The sequence below is a fragment of the Rattus norvegicus genome, chromosome 7 (genome assembly GCF_036323735.1).
Source record: "Rattus norvegicus strain BN/NHsdMcwi chromosome 7, GRCr8, whole genome shotgun sequence".
NCBI classification, from domain to species: Eukaryota; Metazoa; Chordata; class Mammalia; order Rodentia; family Muridae; genus Rattus; species Rattus norvegicus.
Genome location: NC_086025.1, coordinates 87,458,952 through 87,476,812, shown reverse-complemented (window position 1 = coordinate 87,476,812; position 17,861 = coordinate 87,458,952). Strand labels below are relative to the sequence as shown.

Here is a 17,861-nt window from a genome sequence, read left to right as displayed (position 1 = left end):
TTTTTTATTCCTTTCTTGTTCTGAACTTATATATTTCACACTTAGAAACTGCTGATATCAAGAGCTTATTTCTTATAACATCCCTTCCCCATTAGTTTGTGTCAACACTATCAACACTAGCTCTGTAAGTCATCCTAGACGCAGAGTGATGCCATGATACTCTGCAATAGTAAGGCAGACAGATTCAAGAGCTCTGGGTTCTTAGCTCTGCCTGCACCCTCAAGGTTTACCCAGTGACCCTAACTATGCATCTTCTAAATAGAGGAACTGAGCCAAGTTGTATATGGTATGTCTGCTCTAATTTAAAAAATTAATTGATTATATATTGTTCCTTACCCTAAATATCAAAAACCAACTAGACTTCTTATCTATAAAACATTACAGGAATATTTTACAAGAATCTCTTTTGTTCCATTGGTCTGTGGTGGAAGTCAAGGCAGCAGCTTTTGAAATATTATCTAATTTTAGATAGCGTAATATATATTTGAGTGTCATGAATTATTCTTCTAAAACAAAACCATTCCCGTTTTCTCATTCTTGCCATCAGCTGGGATGCATAGAAATTGGCAATGTGGCCATGTTTTTTTGCATTCTCCATTTAGTTAAAAGCCAAGTTCAAGACATTCCCCCAGGACTTGCTGAAGAGGTCTAATTATGGCCACAAGCAATCTCCTTAGAGTCATTGAGCAAAATTCTCTTTGAATCTATATTCACAAAGAAGTGCTTGACAATTGCACACTGCTCTTTGGAATAAATGTCAAACCTTTAGGCATACCATGCATGGTAATAGGCAGCCGGAAAGACCATTAAAATTTACACTTGAGTAACATAGCAGCTGCCAGACAGCAGACGTTCGTCACCACACTCTTCTTTTTGTATCTTCTTATGATGTCCAGTAAAAAGGAAGGAACAAGAACTAACTGCTCTGTGAAGGTGGATGACGTTTACTGTGTGATGGTAGTGGGTTTTGGCCAGGCATTCTCAGGTGCTCTCCTTTCTGAAAATTTGGTAGTTTCCAGAATCATCTAGTGAGGATAGAATGGGCGGGATATGGGCATCTTGAGCAAAGGCCTGGTAAATTAAAATGACATCTTCACTTCCAAACCAAGCATCATAGTATTACTGTTATACCCAAAAATTTCTGTAGTTTTTGGTTGTTTGATTTTTCTCTTCAAATTTCCACACATATAAGTAATTTCTAAATATTACTTACTAGACAAAAATTGTTGACCGTTGACAGAAGCACTGGGACAGATCACAAGAGGCACTTTTGGTGTTGATTGCAGGCATTGAGATTTTGAAGTTGCTTATTTGACCCAGCAGCCAACATCCCAGTCTGTGGGGTGCCTGAGACAGTAACTGTGAGTAGCATCACAACCCAATCTTATGGGTGAAGGCTTCACAAATAAGGACATCTTTTTTGTAAAATCCAAACAGAAACCACATCAGAAATATTTTTCGGTATTCTAAATCTTGAGCTCTGAGTCCCCTGTTCTTTTGTTCAGATGTGGTCAGCTATCGTCACAGATGTTTTCTATCAACCCCAATCCTTCCCCACAAAAGAGTGAGGGGTTGCTCTCTGAAATCCCAAATTTGGGAGAAGCAACTGGATGGGCAGTCTAAATAAAGATTGTTTAATCAGACAGTCATAGAGATGGTTTCTTTCTCAGGTCTAACACTTTCTTTGGCTGAAAATTTAAAATTTAGGCCTGACAGAAAATGATAGCTGGGCTGCAGAGTAGAACAGCTATCAGGTGTGTAGGCTGAATTAAAACACCCTCCTCATGGATACAGAAAATGTGGTACATCTACACAATGGAATTTACTCAGCTATCAAAAACAACGACTTTATGAAATTCGTAGGAAAATGGTTGGAACTGGAAAATATCATCCTGAGTGAGGTAACCCAATCACGGAAAAACACACATGGTATGCACTCATTGATAAGTAGCTATTAGTACAAATGCTTGAATTACCCTAGATGCCTAGAACAAATGAAACTCAAGACGGATGATCAAAATGTGAATGCTTCACTCCTTCTTTAAAAGGGGAACAAGAATACCCTTGGCAGGGAAGAGAGAGGCAAAGATTAAAACAGACACAGAAGGAACACCCATTGAGAGCCTGCCCCACATGTGGCCCATACATATACAGCCATCCAATTAGACAAGATGGATGAAGCAAAGAAGTGCAGGCCGACAGGAGCCGGATGTAGATCGCTCCTGAGAGACACAGCCAGAATACAGCAAATACAGAGGCGAATGCCAGCAGCAAACCACTGAACTGAGAATAGGACCCCCGTTGAAGGAATCAGAGAAAGAACTGGAAGAGCTTGAAGGGGCTCGAGACCCCATATGTACAACAATGCCAAGCAACCAGAGCTTCCAGGGACTAAGCCACTACCTAAAGACTATACATGGACTGACCCTGCACTCTGACCTCATAGGTAGCAATGAATATCCTAGTAAGAGCACCAGTGAAAGGGGAAGCCCTGAGTCCTGCTAAGACTGAACCCCCAGTGAACTAGATTGTTGGGGGGAGGGTGGCAATGGGGGGAGGATGGGGAGAGGAACACCCATAAAGGGGGGGGGAGGGATTATGGGGATGTTTGCCCTGAAACCGGGAAAGGGAATAACACTCGAAATGTAAATAAGATATACTCAAATTAATAAAAAAACAAAAACAAAAAACAAAAAAACACCCTCCTCTATGAGCATAGGGCAAACTATGCTTGTTTTCCTTCCTTCCTTCCAGCTGACATTTCCTCATTAAAGGTTCATTCATCTACAGCACCGACCAAATTAAATGCTCACAAAGGGTGAAAATATAAAATAGAAAGACATAGTACCTTTTAGAATAACTAGCGCACCTACATGTAACATATACCATTCCACATATTTATTGATAAAAATCCTATGATGCAGAGATTTACAAACTAGAAGTTGGGGGATTCCCAGGAACTAAGTAGTTTTCACTAACTTCAGGAATTTTCCGTAAAGTTAACTAGAGAAGAAGAAAAAGAAGATGATGGTGGTGTTAGTGGTGATGATGATGGTGGTGGTGATGAACTGTTTCTGTAGTAGAGCATGCTAATATCTAGTCACCGAGTTCATTGAAAAATACCAACAAATCAGAAAAAAAAAGGCATTTGTATATCTTCAACCCAGAACATCCAGATGGTGTAAAGGATGAACAGACTAGGTCCTTGGGCCAAATCTTTAGAAACTGTGATTCTATGTATTTATTTTTAACTTCTTAGATTCATTTAGCTTTTTAGCTCAAGGGGAAATTTATTTATTTATTTTTTGTAGTGGTCTTTACATTGAGTATGACTCTAAGTCCAAATTCCTTAGGTGAAACAGTATAAGTCAAGAAGTTAATGTCTTATCAGACACTGAAAGCATGGGGAAGGAAGATCTAGCATATAATAGGAGGTGGGAAAGAATGGAGGGTCAATGCAAGAAGATGCATCACTGAGGATCTACTGCTTGGCGTAATTAATTTTCCACTTTGCCCTTTCTATCAAAGCATTGTGTCAACTATTTCAGTGGAAAACAGGAGAATTTCTGCTTTGAGTTGAGTGAATATACGGATGGATAGAGAAATAGCTATGTAGATGAGTAGATAGACAAGTGACACATGTATGATATCGTTACATCGTATCACAGTTACTTTCACATCTACTTCTTTCATGAGACTGGGAAACTTACTCCCAAGAAGAGTCAGTTGTCTCAGGATTAGTTTCAAGCAGGGTCGGATTTGAACTCTCAAAGGTATGGAATTTTTGTTATCGCTGACTAGTCACTCAACTCTCTTCAGACCAATTTTTTCATCTTTAAAAGGGAGATAATCATATCTCCTTGGCGGTGTCTGTGGAGGATAAAAGATAACAGAATGTGAAGGATGAGTTTAGCCTACGGCCTGCTATATTGTGCTATTATATTATACAATGCTGTTATTCTTCTCCATATCATACAGAATGGACAGTATGACCCTTCAGACATCATAGGCTGACAATGAATAGCTACATATTTAGCACAGATGCTATTTGATTTCCCCCTTCCTTCTAACTTTTATTTCATTTTGTCCCTATCATAGCTTTCTTTACTTTCCTTTTAACGGTGGCCTGTGGTCATGTGTTATTTAAACGACAATAGGTTTTCTTATTCAGCTAAAGGATCTACAGGAATTGTGAGCAATATATTATCTTCCAAGAAAAGGACAATAAAAACAAGTTGTAGTCTTAAAATTGTGTTCAGCAATATCAACATGCCAGAATACACCATCGGTTCTCAGCTTCAGATGCCAGGGATTGTAGCTGGAGAGTCTTCCAAGGCCTAGTGCTGCCTGGTGCTTTTCAAGGGAGGCTAAGTAGAGATAACCATGCAAACAGTACTTCTGTGGTGTTCTTTTCCAGGACCAATATTATGTCTCCAAAAAGGTGGGGTATGTGCGTGTGCGCGTGTGCCTGCGTGTTTGTGTTAACCTGTTAACCTGTTAACCTATATCTGTAATTCCTTCTTCCTAAATGTTCACATTTTACTTAGGTTTATTATTTTTATTTTTCAATTTGTTTAATCAGTAAAATGTTAACCACTTGTAGCACTTTTTCATCATAGCAAACACTCATAAACAAATCGCTTTTGGACTGAGTCTATGCACAAACTAAACAGAGCTAATTAATGTTAATGCCTTCAGAAAAGTAAAGGAAACTTCTGAAGTGAACAAAAATTACATTAAAAGTTACATTTTACCTGGAGACTGTTCTTCAGCCTCCAGGGAAGCAAATGCACATCAAATTTGGCCCAGTAATTCTTCTAATAAATCATAGCTGTTTGTGTTTCCTTCTCCCCATTTGCCTGGAAAAGCAGTTGGCAGCAGAGCACAGATGTAAAGATGAACAGACTTAATTCATTTGCTTTTCCTTCCTTACCTGGAGACAACCGTGAGCCAAGTAACTGGCTAGTGTGGAAATTACTAAGCAGGCTACTCCCCAGGAGGGGACCTGGCAGCAGCAGATAAACTCAATGAACTGCCTTTGCTCATAGACGCTAAGTCCAAATGAAACAGCGCTTGCAAAACTCCATGCAGATGAAAGATGCATTAAAAAATACCCCTCTGGGCAAATCTTTCACCCCTGTCCTTCCATAGACTTGGAAATGCAGGCTATGTGCATGTCTTTGCAAATGTATCAATTACACTTTAGATGGTTATCTGTGCTGTATCATCTCTAAGTATCTGAGGTTTACAGAGAAGGCATTCGACCTATCTACTGGATTGAGTAAATATTGAGATACAGAGGAGACTATCTGCACAAACTCATGTGAAGCATTCAAAAAACATGGAGGCAAACTCTTGAGTCTCTGAACCTCCCAGGAAAAATAGCATGAACCAGCCTTAAATCCCTTGGCAGAACCAAAAGAGTAGTAACATCATTGGGAAGATACTAAAACCAATTTTATTATATAATGTGTGATCTAATTATATGTATATTGAGAAGAGGGTCCCGTGAACTCCAAACTGATTTTGAACTTTATATAGAACCAACTATGATCTTGATCTTATGATTTTCATGCCTCCACCTATCAACTGTTTGGATTCCAAGATACAGCACCCAAGTTTATGCATTGCTGGAAAATGAATAGAAGTTTCTAGCCTATGGTCATGAGGGAATACAAACTAATATTCACCATTTGCAAAAATATGTTTCTATGTTACTATTTATTTGAAAGTGATTATTTGGAGAATAAAAAAATCAGAATCATTCTCATTTAGACACAAATTACTGGCCTAGAATAACTGAGGCAATGCTAGAACTAAGCTTGCAATCTGGTTAACATAGTCTAAACACAACTTCTTCAGTGGAATGGGCACATGTATGTTCACATTGGGTGGCCGGGCTGTAGATTTTTCAAACTTTACTCATCACCAATTTTGTATGCTTCTCACAAACGTCCATAATATTCATACACTGTTACATTCTCCTTTTCATCTCATAAATATATGCAAATACTAAAAGTTAGTGTGTAGTTCCCCTTTTCTGCTTATACACATCATTAGGCAATATATCTGCTCTGCCCCTAAAGACATTTATGTGTTCAGAACCTTCAAAGCGGGGTCCTCAGTTGCATTTTTGAATTATCAGTATGCATTTCCATTTATTTGCTTAGCATCATCACTGGGTCTCAAACAAACAAACAACAAAAAATGTTTCCACCCGAAGTCTTTCTCTTTATTCATGTATGCTCATACTTCTGTCTTCAGAAATTAGTGGAGACTTCAGGAAACACAAAATTCAACTGCTGCTTTGGATACCAGCCTGTCCCAGTAAAATCAACCAGCACTCCTCTACCCTTCCTTCTCTTATCAACCGTTTTGCATAAATTCTGACCCAATTGTCTGTTCAGGTCTGTTCAGTCCTTTCCTTAGTGTCCAGTCACTTTTCCTGCTTTCTTTTTTGGGGGCGTGGGTCAATGAGCATATATATATATCAATGTTTGCTAAGTGAGTTAATTAATTAAGGTATGGAAGGGTAATAGGGAAATACAAAGGGCCAAAATGAGAATATAAACAAGCAAACAAATTGAACTTAATGTGAAAAGTGCTTATTTTAAATAAGTTTTACGATTATACTACAAGCTATCTTCATGAAACTTTCAATTGCATGTACCCTGGATCTTTCCTTTAATGACTGAGACGGACTTGGAAATGGCATGGTTTACACACTGACCAGACGTTTAGCTAACTCTGGACAGTCCTCAAATAGTTCTCTGTGGCAAAGATCATGACGAGGGATTACAAAAGGAACTCCCAAACCAAGGGACTATTTCAGGACCTGCGTGGGATGCTTTTAATGAATCTTCCATAAATGGAAACCCACTGGGTCATTCATGGTTCTGCAGACCAGAGAGCAAGCCTGGTACTATGGGACTGTCTGTATTGCATAATACAAAAATAAACCTGCCAGAGGAAGTGTATTCTTTTGTCTTTTAGGAAGTCATAAAGTCACATAAACCAATAGAAGCCTCTGGTCAAATCACTTGTCATCTGAGAGTAAATGGAAGACATATCTGAATCTGAAAAGTGGAGATTGGTATAAAAACCTCTGCATACAAAGAGGCTGCTGAATGGAGCACAGTGGAAGGCCCGAAAGGCAAGAGATTAGGATATTTGTTTCTGACTTGATTTGACTAGATTTTCAAATCCAAGAACAGAGCAACAGTCAAGTTAGAAAAGACACTACAGGACTAATTCAGTCTTCACTCAGTTCTGCCCTCTGTTAGTGTTCGGTAGATAAGAAAGATGGATTGGTTTGGAATAGAAAATTCTTTCATTCTGTTATACATTAGAAACATAAATGGATAATACAGTGTTTAGAGATAGAACTTTAACAATGCTTTCAAGAGAAGTACTATGGAAGCTTCTAGAACAAATTCCAGACTGGTGTAACATAGTAGATTGTAGGCCTTTTACATTACTTTCAAGAATGTGTGATTAGATCATGTAATAGATAGACAGGGAATGGAAAGTGGACAAATGAAAAATAGGAGGTAAAAAGAAAGCTATACTTAATTTCTTTTATAATCCAGACATAAAACTTGGAAAGAATGTTCCCTTCTATAAAAAGCACTTTCAGGTTCAACAGACATGCTTATATATGTCCCTCAGTCTCGGCAGATGGTCAGGGATTTTTGAAAATTTCATTATTTTTAAACCCTTATTTAGTTTTAAATCCTATCAGTAGGCAAAGGAGCAATAACTAATGTTAAGACCATATCTCTGTCTTTGCTCCAGGAAATGGGAAGGGAGTGAGAAAAGTGACAGAGAAGAAGAGAGATGTATTAACCTTGCCCATCCTCTGTCCAAATACCAAGTCAAGAAATTCTGTGTGGGAATTGGGGCTAACCAAAGATTTAGACCTAACTATCCAATTTTGACCACATTGAATTTTACTTTTACTAAAGTGGATTTTTTTCCTGAGCAAAGCACAGACGTCCAATTGAACTTTAAAACCTTCTGGGTTTTAAAATGTGTATGATGATAATTCCACATTGAATTATCTTGAGGAAAGTGTCTCCACTAATTACTCTCTAATTCTTAAATCCAGGCTTGGTTTATTCCACTGTTTCTCTAAATATCTTTCACCTCAATTTTCCTGTATCTTAAAGAAATCACTGCTTTCCACGGTATTGGTTCAGGGAAACAGTAGTATCATGTCAACTTCCTAGAAAAATGCAAATTGTATTAGTGTTCTTGGTGATATAGTCTTGAGTCTGAAAGTCTTGGAATTTGAAATATTTTATATTTTGACTTTTAATGTGTTAAGAACAACTGCATGTGCTTTGACAGCTGAGACCCCCTAGTCTCCAAATCCCAGCACCCCATTTCTACACAATCTAAATTTCTTGAACACTTACATGAGAGTCAGAAAGGTTTGGATTTTAGACCATTTCAAACTTTATGTTTCCAAGTTACAAGTACTAAGCAATTGTTGGTATTTTTGTGGCTCCAAAGGGTGAAGCACATAAGTAGTTACTGTTTGCCTCTCCCATCCCATCTTCATCATTTCTGAGTAATGGAACGGGGTGGAGCAATGTTAATGAACAAGTGAGCATTCTTGACCCCTGTGGAAATGGGCACAGGAAAACAATGAGAAGCTTGGCTGGATGCTGAACTTGAGAAAAATGCCTCTCTGGACCTCTCAGCCAGACCTCTTGAAAGCAGACAAAACCCTCAAAAGTGGCTTTCCAGGAAATCTAAAGTGAACTGCAATAGAAAAAGAAATGAAAGTATGTCTCATTGCTTTCATATGGGTTTGTATGTTGTGTTAGGAAAACCTCATGCCATAGCACTGGGGATTGGAGAAATATTTGAACCAGATCCTTAACTCATGCCTCATAGCATATTCAAATCAACAGTCAGCCAGCCAGTCATTTCATCTTTGCGTCTTTCAAGCCATCAACAGCCTCAGAGAAACAAAGGAGCATGCTTTTCTCAGAACCATCAAGTTGTGGGGTGTCCTGGTGAGCCAGCAGGCCTGGCTTTACACTGTTCCACTCTCAGGCTGCAGGTTGGAGTATCTCACAGCAAAGCACTCTGCTGAAAGATCCATTATTCTGGGGAGGTATTTTGCTATTTTCTTTCCGGTTATCAGCTCATATGGTCTAAGACACTGGCCATGTTCCACTGAGAAGTGAATGGAATCTCTTACATTAAAATACCGAATGCTTATGAAAGAGGCCAGTTAGTCTTCTTTGCCTTGACAACATCTCATTTAATAGGGGATGCTGTTTCTCTAGCTTGGCAAGGTTGACCCAGGAATGTGTGGTGGTGAGAAGGGAACATTTCCTGAGCTCTACAAACAAGAGAGTTTGGGGAGAAAATATTGTGCTTGGTTTGCTCCTTTCCCCAAACCTGTAAACAGTCAGTGCTGATCCTTGTACCAAAAAACAAACAATACAAATCAAGCAAGCCACCCTCCACACACAAATAACACTGCTCCTTCTGAGGACATGTTTCCTGTAATTAGTGGGAAGCTGTTTTCTGAAGACCTTTGGGGATGTAGAACAAGAGACAGAATTCATGTGGTGCTGGTCCTCCATGAAGCCCCCTTGCCTGTGGCGTCATTTCCCTTTCTTCACAGACTTCTTATGATGGATGGTGGCTTCTGAACCCATGCCTGCTCCCTCCTGTTTCCCCCAGTTAACCCAAGGAAAGACCTGTGTGTGGCAAGATTGTCTGCCAGCTTGCTCATTGGAGAAAATGTCCATCTTAAGATACTAGGACTCTTCTTAGCGGATTGTAAGCTTACAGGGACTGTGCTCGTGTGTGATGCATAGTTCTGGTTCCTTACTCCCAGTAGACATTTCACATGAATCTATTGCATGGATGCATGGATGGATGGATGGATGGAAGGATGGATGGATGGATGGATGGATGGATGGAAACTGATAATCATGTACTTTCCCACTTCATCAACTCTATTCCATTGCTTTTCATCATTAAGCCTTAATTACAGAAACTAAAAGAGACATTATCTGGTCCTCAGTCCAACTACTGCAAGAATATTAGCAATTTAGACTTTCTCCATCTTCTGCTGCATGTTTCCTATCTCCTTACCCTGCTTTTCCATTTATTTTTAAAATAGTGTTTAATTTCTACCATTCCTTTTAATTTTACTGTATGACTTTTCTTCTCTAACTGGACTGCAAACTTCTAGGTGCAGTCTCTGAGCCATTTAATTTAGAACTATATCTGGAGTACTTAGAACAGAGTCTGGCCCACAGTAACTAGTAAAGTCAGTGAGAAAATAATGCTTAGTATATTCATTCCATACAATAGAATCAACACAGTACTTTTGTCCATTTGCATTGCTAATTTATAAGCCCAACTCCCCAGGAAGAAAACCACATTGCTTTAGGGTATGCCTTGGAAGTCTACATTTTTAACAAGGAGTCTAAGTGATTTCGGTGTAACTGTTGTGAGGGTGACCAGTTTACACTAATCTGGAGATGATCCTGAGACCTAGGGTAATGAAGTCCTGGAGGTCAAATGACTATTCAGTGGTCTCCCGTGTGTTAGCAGTGCTATTCTGAGTTCTATTATTGCTGTCTTCTTTGAGTCTGCATCACGTTGTTTGCCTGTTGCCATTTATCCTCTTGGAGAAACATCTGGAAGCAAAGTCGTGGCTTTGGAACCTCTCTTGTGTAGGAGATCCCAGGAATGGCATTATGGTTAGGTGATTAGTGACTTTTTGACTCAGATGTTGCCTTGGCATAGAATCACCATCCCATTTCCACCCCAATAAACCACTGTGTCTCTTCTAGTTCTTGGACATCATTGAATGGACAACCCAGGAAACCTTTCCTCCAAAATACTTGCATTATGACCCAGAAACCGGACGTCAGCTCTTGTGTGACAAATGTGCTCCTGGCACCTACCTAAAACAGCACTGCACAGTCAGGAGGAAGACACTGTGTGTCCCTTGCCCTGACTACTCTTATACAGACAGCTGGCACACGAGTGATGAATGCGTGTACTGCAGCCCCGTGTGCAAGGAACTGCAGACCGTGAAACAGGAGTGCAACCGCACCCACAACCGAGTGTGCGAATGTGAGGAAGGGCGCTACCTGGAGCTCGAATTCTGCTTGAAGCACCGGAGCTGTCCCCCAGGCTTGGGTGTGCTGCAGGCTGGTAGGTATCTATTATGAGGCACAGCAAAATCAAGAAGGACCCCGAAGAGCTAGGCAGCAGCTAGCTTAGGGGACACTTGTCCTGATTGATGAAAGTCCCCGTTAGCTGTGTCCTGTGTATCGAGATGATTCTGATAAAAGGTACCTGTTAGCTGTGAGCTGTGTGTCTGGATTGTTTCCAAAGGACCTTTCTCAAAGGGATCCTTTGCCACTGCAGCGTAATTTAGTGAGGAATCTCAAATGCAGCAAAGCGTTCCCTAATGAGACACGTGATGAACAGCTCAAATTTAAAGGACCCTGGTCTGAGTTGCGCTACCAAGAGAAGCTAACATATACCACCATGTTTCACTTTGGCACGGACAGTTTCAGTCTGCAGTGCTTTTTGACAAACATCAGAAATGTTATCGATACCAAGAGAATAATTATGCTGATATTAATGAGACTCTGGAGTACTAACAATGAACGGTTATAATTAATTATGTAAAAAATGGGAATGGTTAGGGGAACTACATATCATTATTAAAAATGAAGCTGCTTCTCCTCTTGGCACAGGAGTTGAACGTTTGGGAGGATAAGGACAGCAGCAAACTTGACAACCAGTTTGTTCTTTATCTTAGACAAAACAGATTGTCAAGCAAACAGGAAGTCCTTGTGTATAAACAAGTACTTTCCCTTCTCCAATTCCAAACAGCATGGGCTGGGGGCTAGTGAGGGACTTACAAAGCTGAAACCCACATTTCTTTTCACGCACACGCACAAAGCCACAAAGCTGCCCTGGAGATTACAAGACTTGTGGCTTAGGAAAGTGAAGAGTACGCTCTCAGTGGGAAGAAAGAGAAATCCCTGTAACTTGCTCTAACTCACTTTACAGCAGCGTCTCTCAACTCACTGCTCTTTACACAGCTGGATCATTCTTTTCCGTGCGAGCCTGTCCTGTGCCTCCCTGAAGACCTGTGAATCTAGCAACCAGCTCCCAACTGCAGGCCTCCTTCCACTATGGGAGGCCAATTTGCTCCTGGTTGAGAGTTCATAGCCTAGTACGTGAATTGCTTATGACAAGTAAAAGTTTAAATGACCAGTATTATAGGTCTGAAGGCAGACACGGGGAGTATATACAGTTAAAGCCAGGTACAAAAGCAAAGGCCAAGGAAGTCCCATCTCCAAAGAAGCTCCAGCTTCTGATCACAGGGTTGAGGCTGAGTGTACACAGTGAATGTCAGGGCAGCCTAGGCTATTCAGTGAGTGTGTGAATGAATGTCTCAAGAAAGGAAACAAGGCCAAAACCAAAAAATTTAAATCTATTTAGTCTCTTTTGTAGGGAATCTTTAAAAGAGTGAGCATTGCAGTAAAGACCATGCTCACATGACTACCTTGTACAGTTCAAGGAGAAAGAACTGTTATTTCCTACTTTTTACTGGGGAATACTTTGGGACTCAATTGAGTAGAAAAACCCCTAGCCTCCTTACTCCAGTGAAATGGATTGAGTAGATTCAGATACAGAAATTAAGCATGAGTTGTGCAGCTCAAAAGTTGAACATTGTGGAACTAGTAAGGTCCTTGTTCTCCTAAACATGAAAATATTTCATCAGGGCCAAGCAACAGGTAACCATAAGTCTTAGAATAAAGGCACATGCTTTCGTCTGAGTTACCATGGTGGACTTTATTTAACCTTTTTTCTCCCTGAAAACCTGCAAGGGGGTTCTGCACAGAGGTTTCCAGGCCCTAAGAGAGGGAGGATTGTTTGGTGTTAGTCTATAAAATATTTGATATCTATTTTTCTTGTTGGTTTGAAGCCAAGCTCGCTTCATATTCTACTCTTCATATCCTGCTAGCAAGTCCTCTGCTTCCTGTCGTTACTTTGGACTGTTTTAGTGAGTTACAATTCATCTTGTCATTTAGTGTTTCACATTTTGTCTGTCAGGCTAGATGTTTGTTATTTCTACACATACTAACGTGGTGAAATCGTTACTTAGATGGCTACATCGTTTTCAGGCACAAGAGTTCTGCCGATGTTAGAAGAAGTCCTATTCACAGAGGTAATAATTACAAATTATTCTTTGGACTCTTCTTGTTAAAGAATTAGAAAGGGCAGTTCACCAGAAGAAATATGTTATACACATGACCTCTTGTTAGGTGACATCAGAAAAAACAAGCCCCTAACATGTACCTGAAGAACAGTAACATTTCTTTCTGTGTACATCATGTGATAGTTGGCAAATGGATTCTTGGGTCCACACACTCAAGGGATGTATTCCCAGTAAGTTGACAGAGACCAGATGTGTAAATATTTCTACTTACAAGACTGTAGAGCTTAGCACGGAGCAGGGTTCCATTTAAGGAGAGGGATGTAGTAAGGAAGTTCCCTTCCTAGTGTACATCCTCTTTGTTTTGTGAGGATTGTTCTTAAGACAATGTCACTGCAGTGTTTGAGACAGCATTTCTGTGAGACTTCACACTATGCTTTCCCTTCTTCTCTTTCCCTTCTAGCCCTTTATCTTTTTTACAGGGCAATGAATCATCAATCTTTTTATAAATGATGAGACTTGAACCACACTTTTTACTGGTTTCTTTTCTTTCCATTTTTTTTCCCTTTTCAGGATGGGTAAGCGACACAATGAAATGAGAGGTGGAACTTTTTAATAAATGAAATTTAATAATTTTCTGTAGCTTTCATTCATCTCTTTTGTGTTTGTTATCTTGCATGAGCCAGAGTTGGCCTGTGCAATCTACATTTGAATACGGAAGTCTAAATCTGTTCAGCCAGCTTACACTAGATGGAGATATTTTCATATGCAAATGCACTATAATGTGTGCTGTGCTCATGCATAATAGAGTCCAGGGTTTGAATATATTTATTTTCAGTTGCATCTCTATTGAAAGTTTCTTCAACTCAAGAGTTTTCAAATCCAGTGATGTCTTCCAAAGTATTAAATGCCTTAGGAGCACAAAGTAAAATATCCTTATAGTTATCCTTTCCCAAAGATTTAACCACGCTCGCTATTTACTCAACAGTATAAACAAACACTACATCATCGTCTGTTTATTATGTAGCTCAACCATGGGGATACGATTAGAGTCAGCAGTCAACTTTACCACCACCTTCAAGAGTTTATTGTAATGCATGGTTCTCAAGGTTTGCACAGTTCTCAATTAGGAGGTAGGAGAGAAAGAACTTCCATAAGAAATGATTGGAATTTAACGATGCAACATTGAATGGGTGCTGACTTCAAAGTGTGTCAGACAGTAAAGCAGACACACCGCACTTATCTTGATGGTTTTTCCAGGAATAATTGTGCAAAGAATACGGTTGACAAGCCTTACTGGCACTTCGTCAGTGGCAGCACTAATGAATACCCCACCCTCCTCTCCTTCCATTTCCCATTTCAGGAGCATCTTTGTAGGTAATAGCACAACAAACTTGTGCGGGTATTACAGGAAGGGGAAAGAGCCTGAGGGGGCCGACTATAGAAGTTTTGTTATCGCTGTCTAATGAAGTGAAAAATGGAAACTCTGAAAGTTCCCTGCAATACACAGTAGCAGTAAAAACTTTCTCCAGATCTGTGCTAAGTCATTGTCTACAGAGAGAGAGTTGAGAGAGAAGGTGCTAAATTTCTGGGTGTTTTTCAACAGGGACCCCAGAGCGAAACACGGTTTGCAAAAGATGTCCGGATGGGTTCTTCTCAGGTGAGACGTCATCGAAAGCACCCTGTAGGAAACACACCAACTGCAGCTCACTTGGCCTCCTGCTAATTCAGAAAGGAAATGCAACACATGACAATGTATGTTCCGGAAACAGAGAAGCAACTCAAAATTGTGGAATAGGTAATTATACTGAATGGGTCAGCCTGTTTTCTTACTGTTTCAGCATGGCCTTTTCTGAGAGGCATACAAACTTACATTTTGAATTTTATGTTTGTTTGTTTGTTTGGAGACAAGGTTTCCCTGTGTAACAGTTCTGGCTGTCCTGGAACTTACAATGTAGACTATACTAGCCTCGATCCACCTGATCCACCTGCCTCTACCTATGGAGTGCTGGGATTAAAGGTGTGTACCAAGAAGCCTGGTTACGCTCTGCGTTTTTTGATTTTTAACCAGCCTAACAGGTGCGGACAGCTCAAATTTAAAGAAACAAACAAACAAATTTCAAAAACAAAAGACAAAAAAAACAAAACAACAACAGAAAACCTTGTGTCTTCTCACTGATCCCAAGGGTACCATAAGACACTGAGGCTTCCCAGTGCTCTCGCACCAACATCAAGAATAACCCATTAGTGATGTCAAGCTGATAACCTGAGCACAAATTAGCCAACTTCAAATCATAGAACTGAGTCGAATATTTCTATCATTTCTTAGAATGTCTGTATTAGCTAAAGTATAGATCAGCAACTAAAAATAACAAGCTGTTGGAAACTTAGAAGTGTGAACTTGGCTTTGCTACCAGTTATTTCCCTAGATTTGTTGCATGGAAGCTCCAAGGTGCTTTGTGTTAAATTCTTTAGTTGCTTATAGTCACCACAAATAGAAGAAAGCACTCCATCGGAGTGATCCTATCCGTGTATTCGTTCACTCTGCTTCCCGGCTTCTACATTAATCTCAATATTTCCCCGTGGGACTTATGCATCAATGCCGTGCCTTCATGAGCAGGTCAAACTGACACAAACCAATGTGACTCTTCCAAAATGTCTTTGTTTCTTATACAGAACATGAAACATAAGAAGGAACACAGGTGCATTCTATAGTTCCAAGCCACTTCCGATGTTTGTCACTACATTGTCAGCTACCTTGATTAATTTAACCCTTTTCTTATCTGAAAAACAAAAATGAGTGGGAAGGCTAATGAAAAGAGTTAATTCCAGCCTTAACCTTGATTTTATTTTTGCAATTAATTGAGCATTTAGTATATGCTGATTCCTTTACTTTATAAACATTGGTATTTACAAAAAACACTGGAAAATTTACTTAGAAAAATATAGATAATTAATGGTTTAACATTCACATATATATTTGTCTTACTGATAAGCAATATGTTTACAACACATAAAATAATGCACTATCATGATTGCACACAAATACAGTACACTATTTTGATTATTGTTTAAGTTCTTTCTAGAGAATGATTTTGTGTTTTGGTTTTTCTTTGATCCTGACCTTGAGGTACCTGGTAGTCACCAAGTAACCTTTTAATAAAGCATTAATATTTACATTAAGTTATATAATTTTGTCAATTATTTGTATGTATTTATATTCAATTCTCATTAAATGTTTTTTAATGTTTACATCTCCCCCTTCCCCGCTCCAAAAAAGAGAAAGGGAAATGAACGAATCTAAGATAACACAGAAACCCAGTTGGTCTCTATATTAAGAGCATCCTACAGAAAACTCTTTATTCAGACTTCCCATTTTAGCCCGCTGTCTCACAGAAAACTCAGCCCCCAAACTCATTTTGTGGTTGGCTTTGTTTTGCTTTGTTTTCGTTGGAAGGACTTCGGGAAGTGAAAGCATTCAGTGAATCTTGTTATTGGTCACTCTCCCTACAGATGTCACCCTGTGCGAAGAGGCATTCTTCAGGTTTGCTGTGCCTACCAAGATTATACCGAATTGGCTGAGTGTTCTGGTGGACAGTTTGCCTGGGACCAAAGTGAATGCAGAGAGTGTAGAGAGGATAAAACGGAGACACAGCTCGCAAGAGCAAACTTTCCAGCTACTTAAGCTGTGGAAGCATCAAAACAGAGACCAGGAAATGGTGAAGAAGATCATCCAAGGTACCATCTCCTGAAAGAAATGAGTTAATAGGCAATCAAAGACACCTATTTTTCATAAGCTAATGAATTAGACTATACGTAGTGGGGCTGGTGTTTTCCTCCTGTAACCATCATGGTATTGACACTTGCTCGCCAACTGACAGTGTGGACAGGATTCCTGTCACAGATGAGGAAGGTTCTGTTCCAACCTCTGCTTCGATTAAAAGATAGGGCATGCTCTTTACATGCAAGATTAGCCTGCGGGGAATAGGACTCTACTCACAGATTCTTTACTCTTTGCTCTAGTCACGTCTACCTAGAAGATATTTGGTCTCTTGGCTCCTGCTTTCACATTTCATGCTCTGCTGTTCTTGGTAATTCTCTTCAGCAAGATACCAAGTGTCTTGCAGATAACCTCTCATTAATCCCAACTATATAGCCCGCATCCAAATTACCATTTTGGTCACTCCTGTGGTGGGGATTAGTAAGGTTCGATAAATGTTTTAGGTTCTTAGGAGAAAGGGCTGGCTAAAAGCATGAGTCACATATGCTAGGGCTTCTGGAAGAATCTCCTTTAGAAATAGGGTGGAGAAGGGAAAAAGGGAGGGCATGAAGGGAAGGGGAGAGGAGACCAAAAGAGGAGAACATGAACTTTAATTCACATGAAATTTATGTACACTATATTATAAACTTTCCAATTTGTGATATACAGTGCAAAGAGACTTACTATTTGGGAAGATATTCTAAGAGAAGAAGGAGGGTTTTCCTAATGCAGACAATAAGGGGCAGAAAATACCCTGCCATACCTAATATCTGACAGAGTTTCTCTACACCGCCCATAAAGCTTCAGACACAAAAAGCCAGAGTCATAGATTTTAGGAGACTTAGTCCTTTGACAGTCCGGTGCTTTTGCTTATGCAAACACTAA

General features: G+C 39.7%; 1 protein-coding gene across 1 annotated transcript in view; it reads left to right on the top strand.

The window, feature by feature from the left end:
- Window positions 1–17,861, top strand: part of Tnfrsf11b (TNF receptor superfamily member 11B) — a 28,007-nt gene that overhangs the window by 7,512 nt on the left and 2,634 nt on the right. Inside the window, exons 2-4 of the mRNA NM_012870.2 lie at window positions 10,827–11,193; window positions 14,823–15,014; window positions 16,730–16,954. Coding sequence (NP_037002.1) covers window positions 10,827–11,193; window positions 14,823–15,014; window positions 16,730–16,954 — 784 coding nt within the window. The remainder of the gene's footprint in view (window positions 1–10,826; window positions 11,194–14,822; window positions 15,015–16,729; window positions 16,955–17,861) is intronic.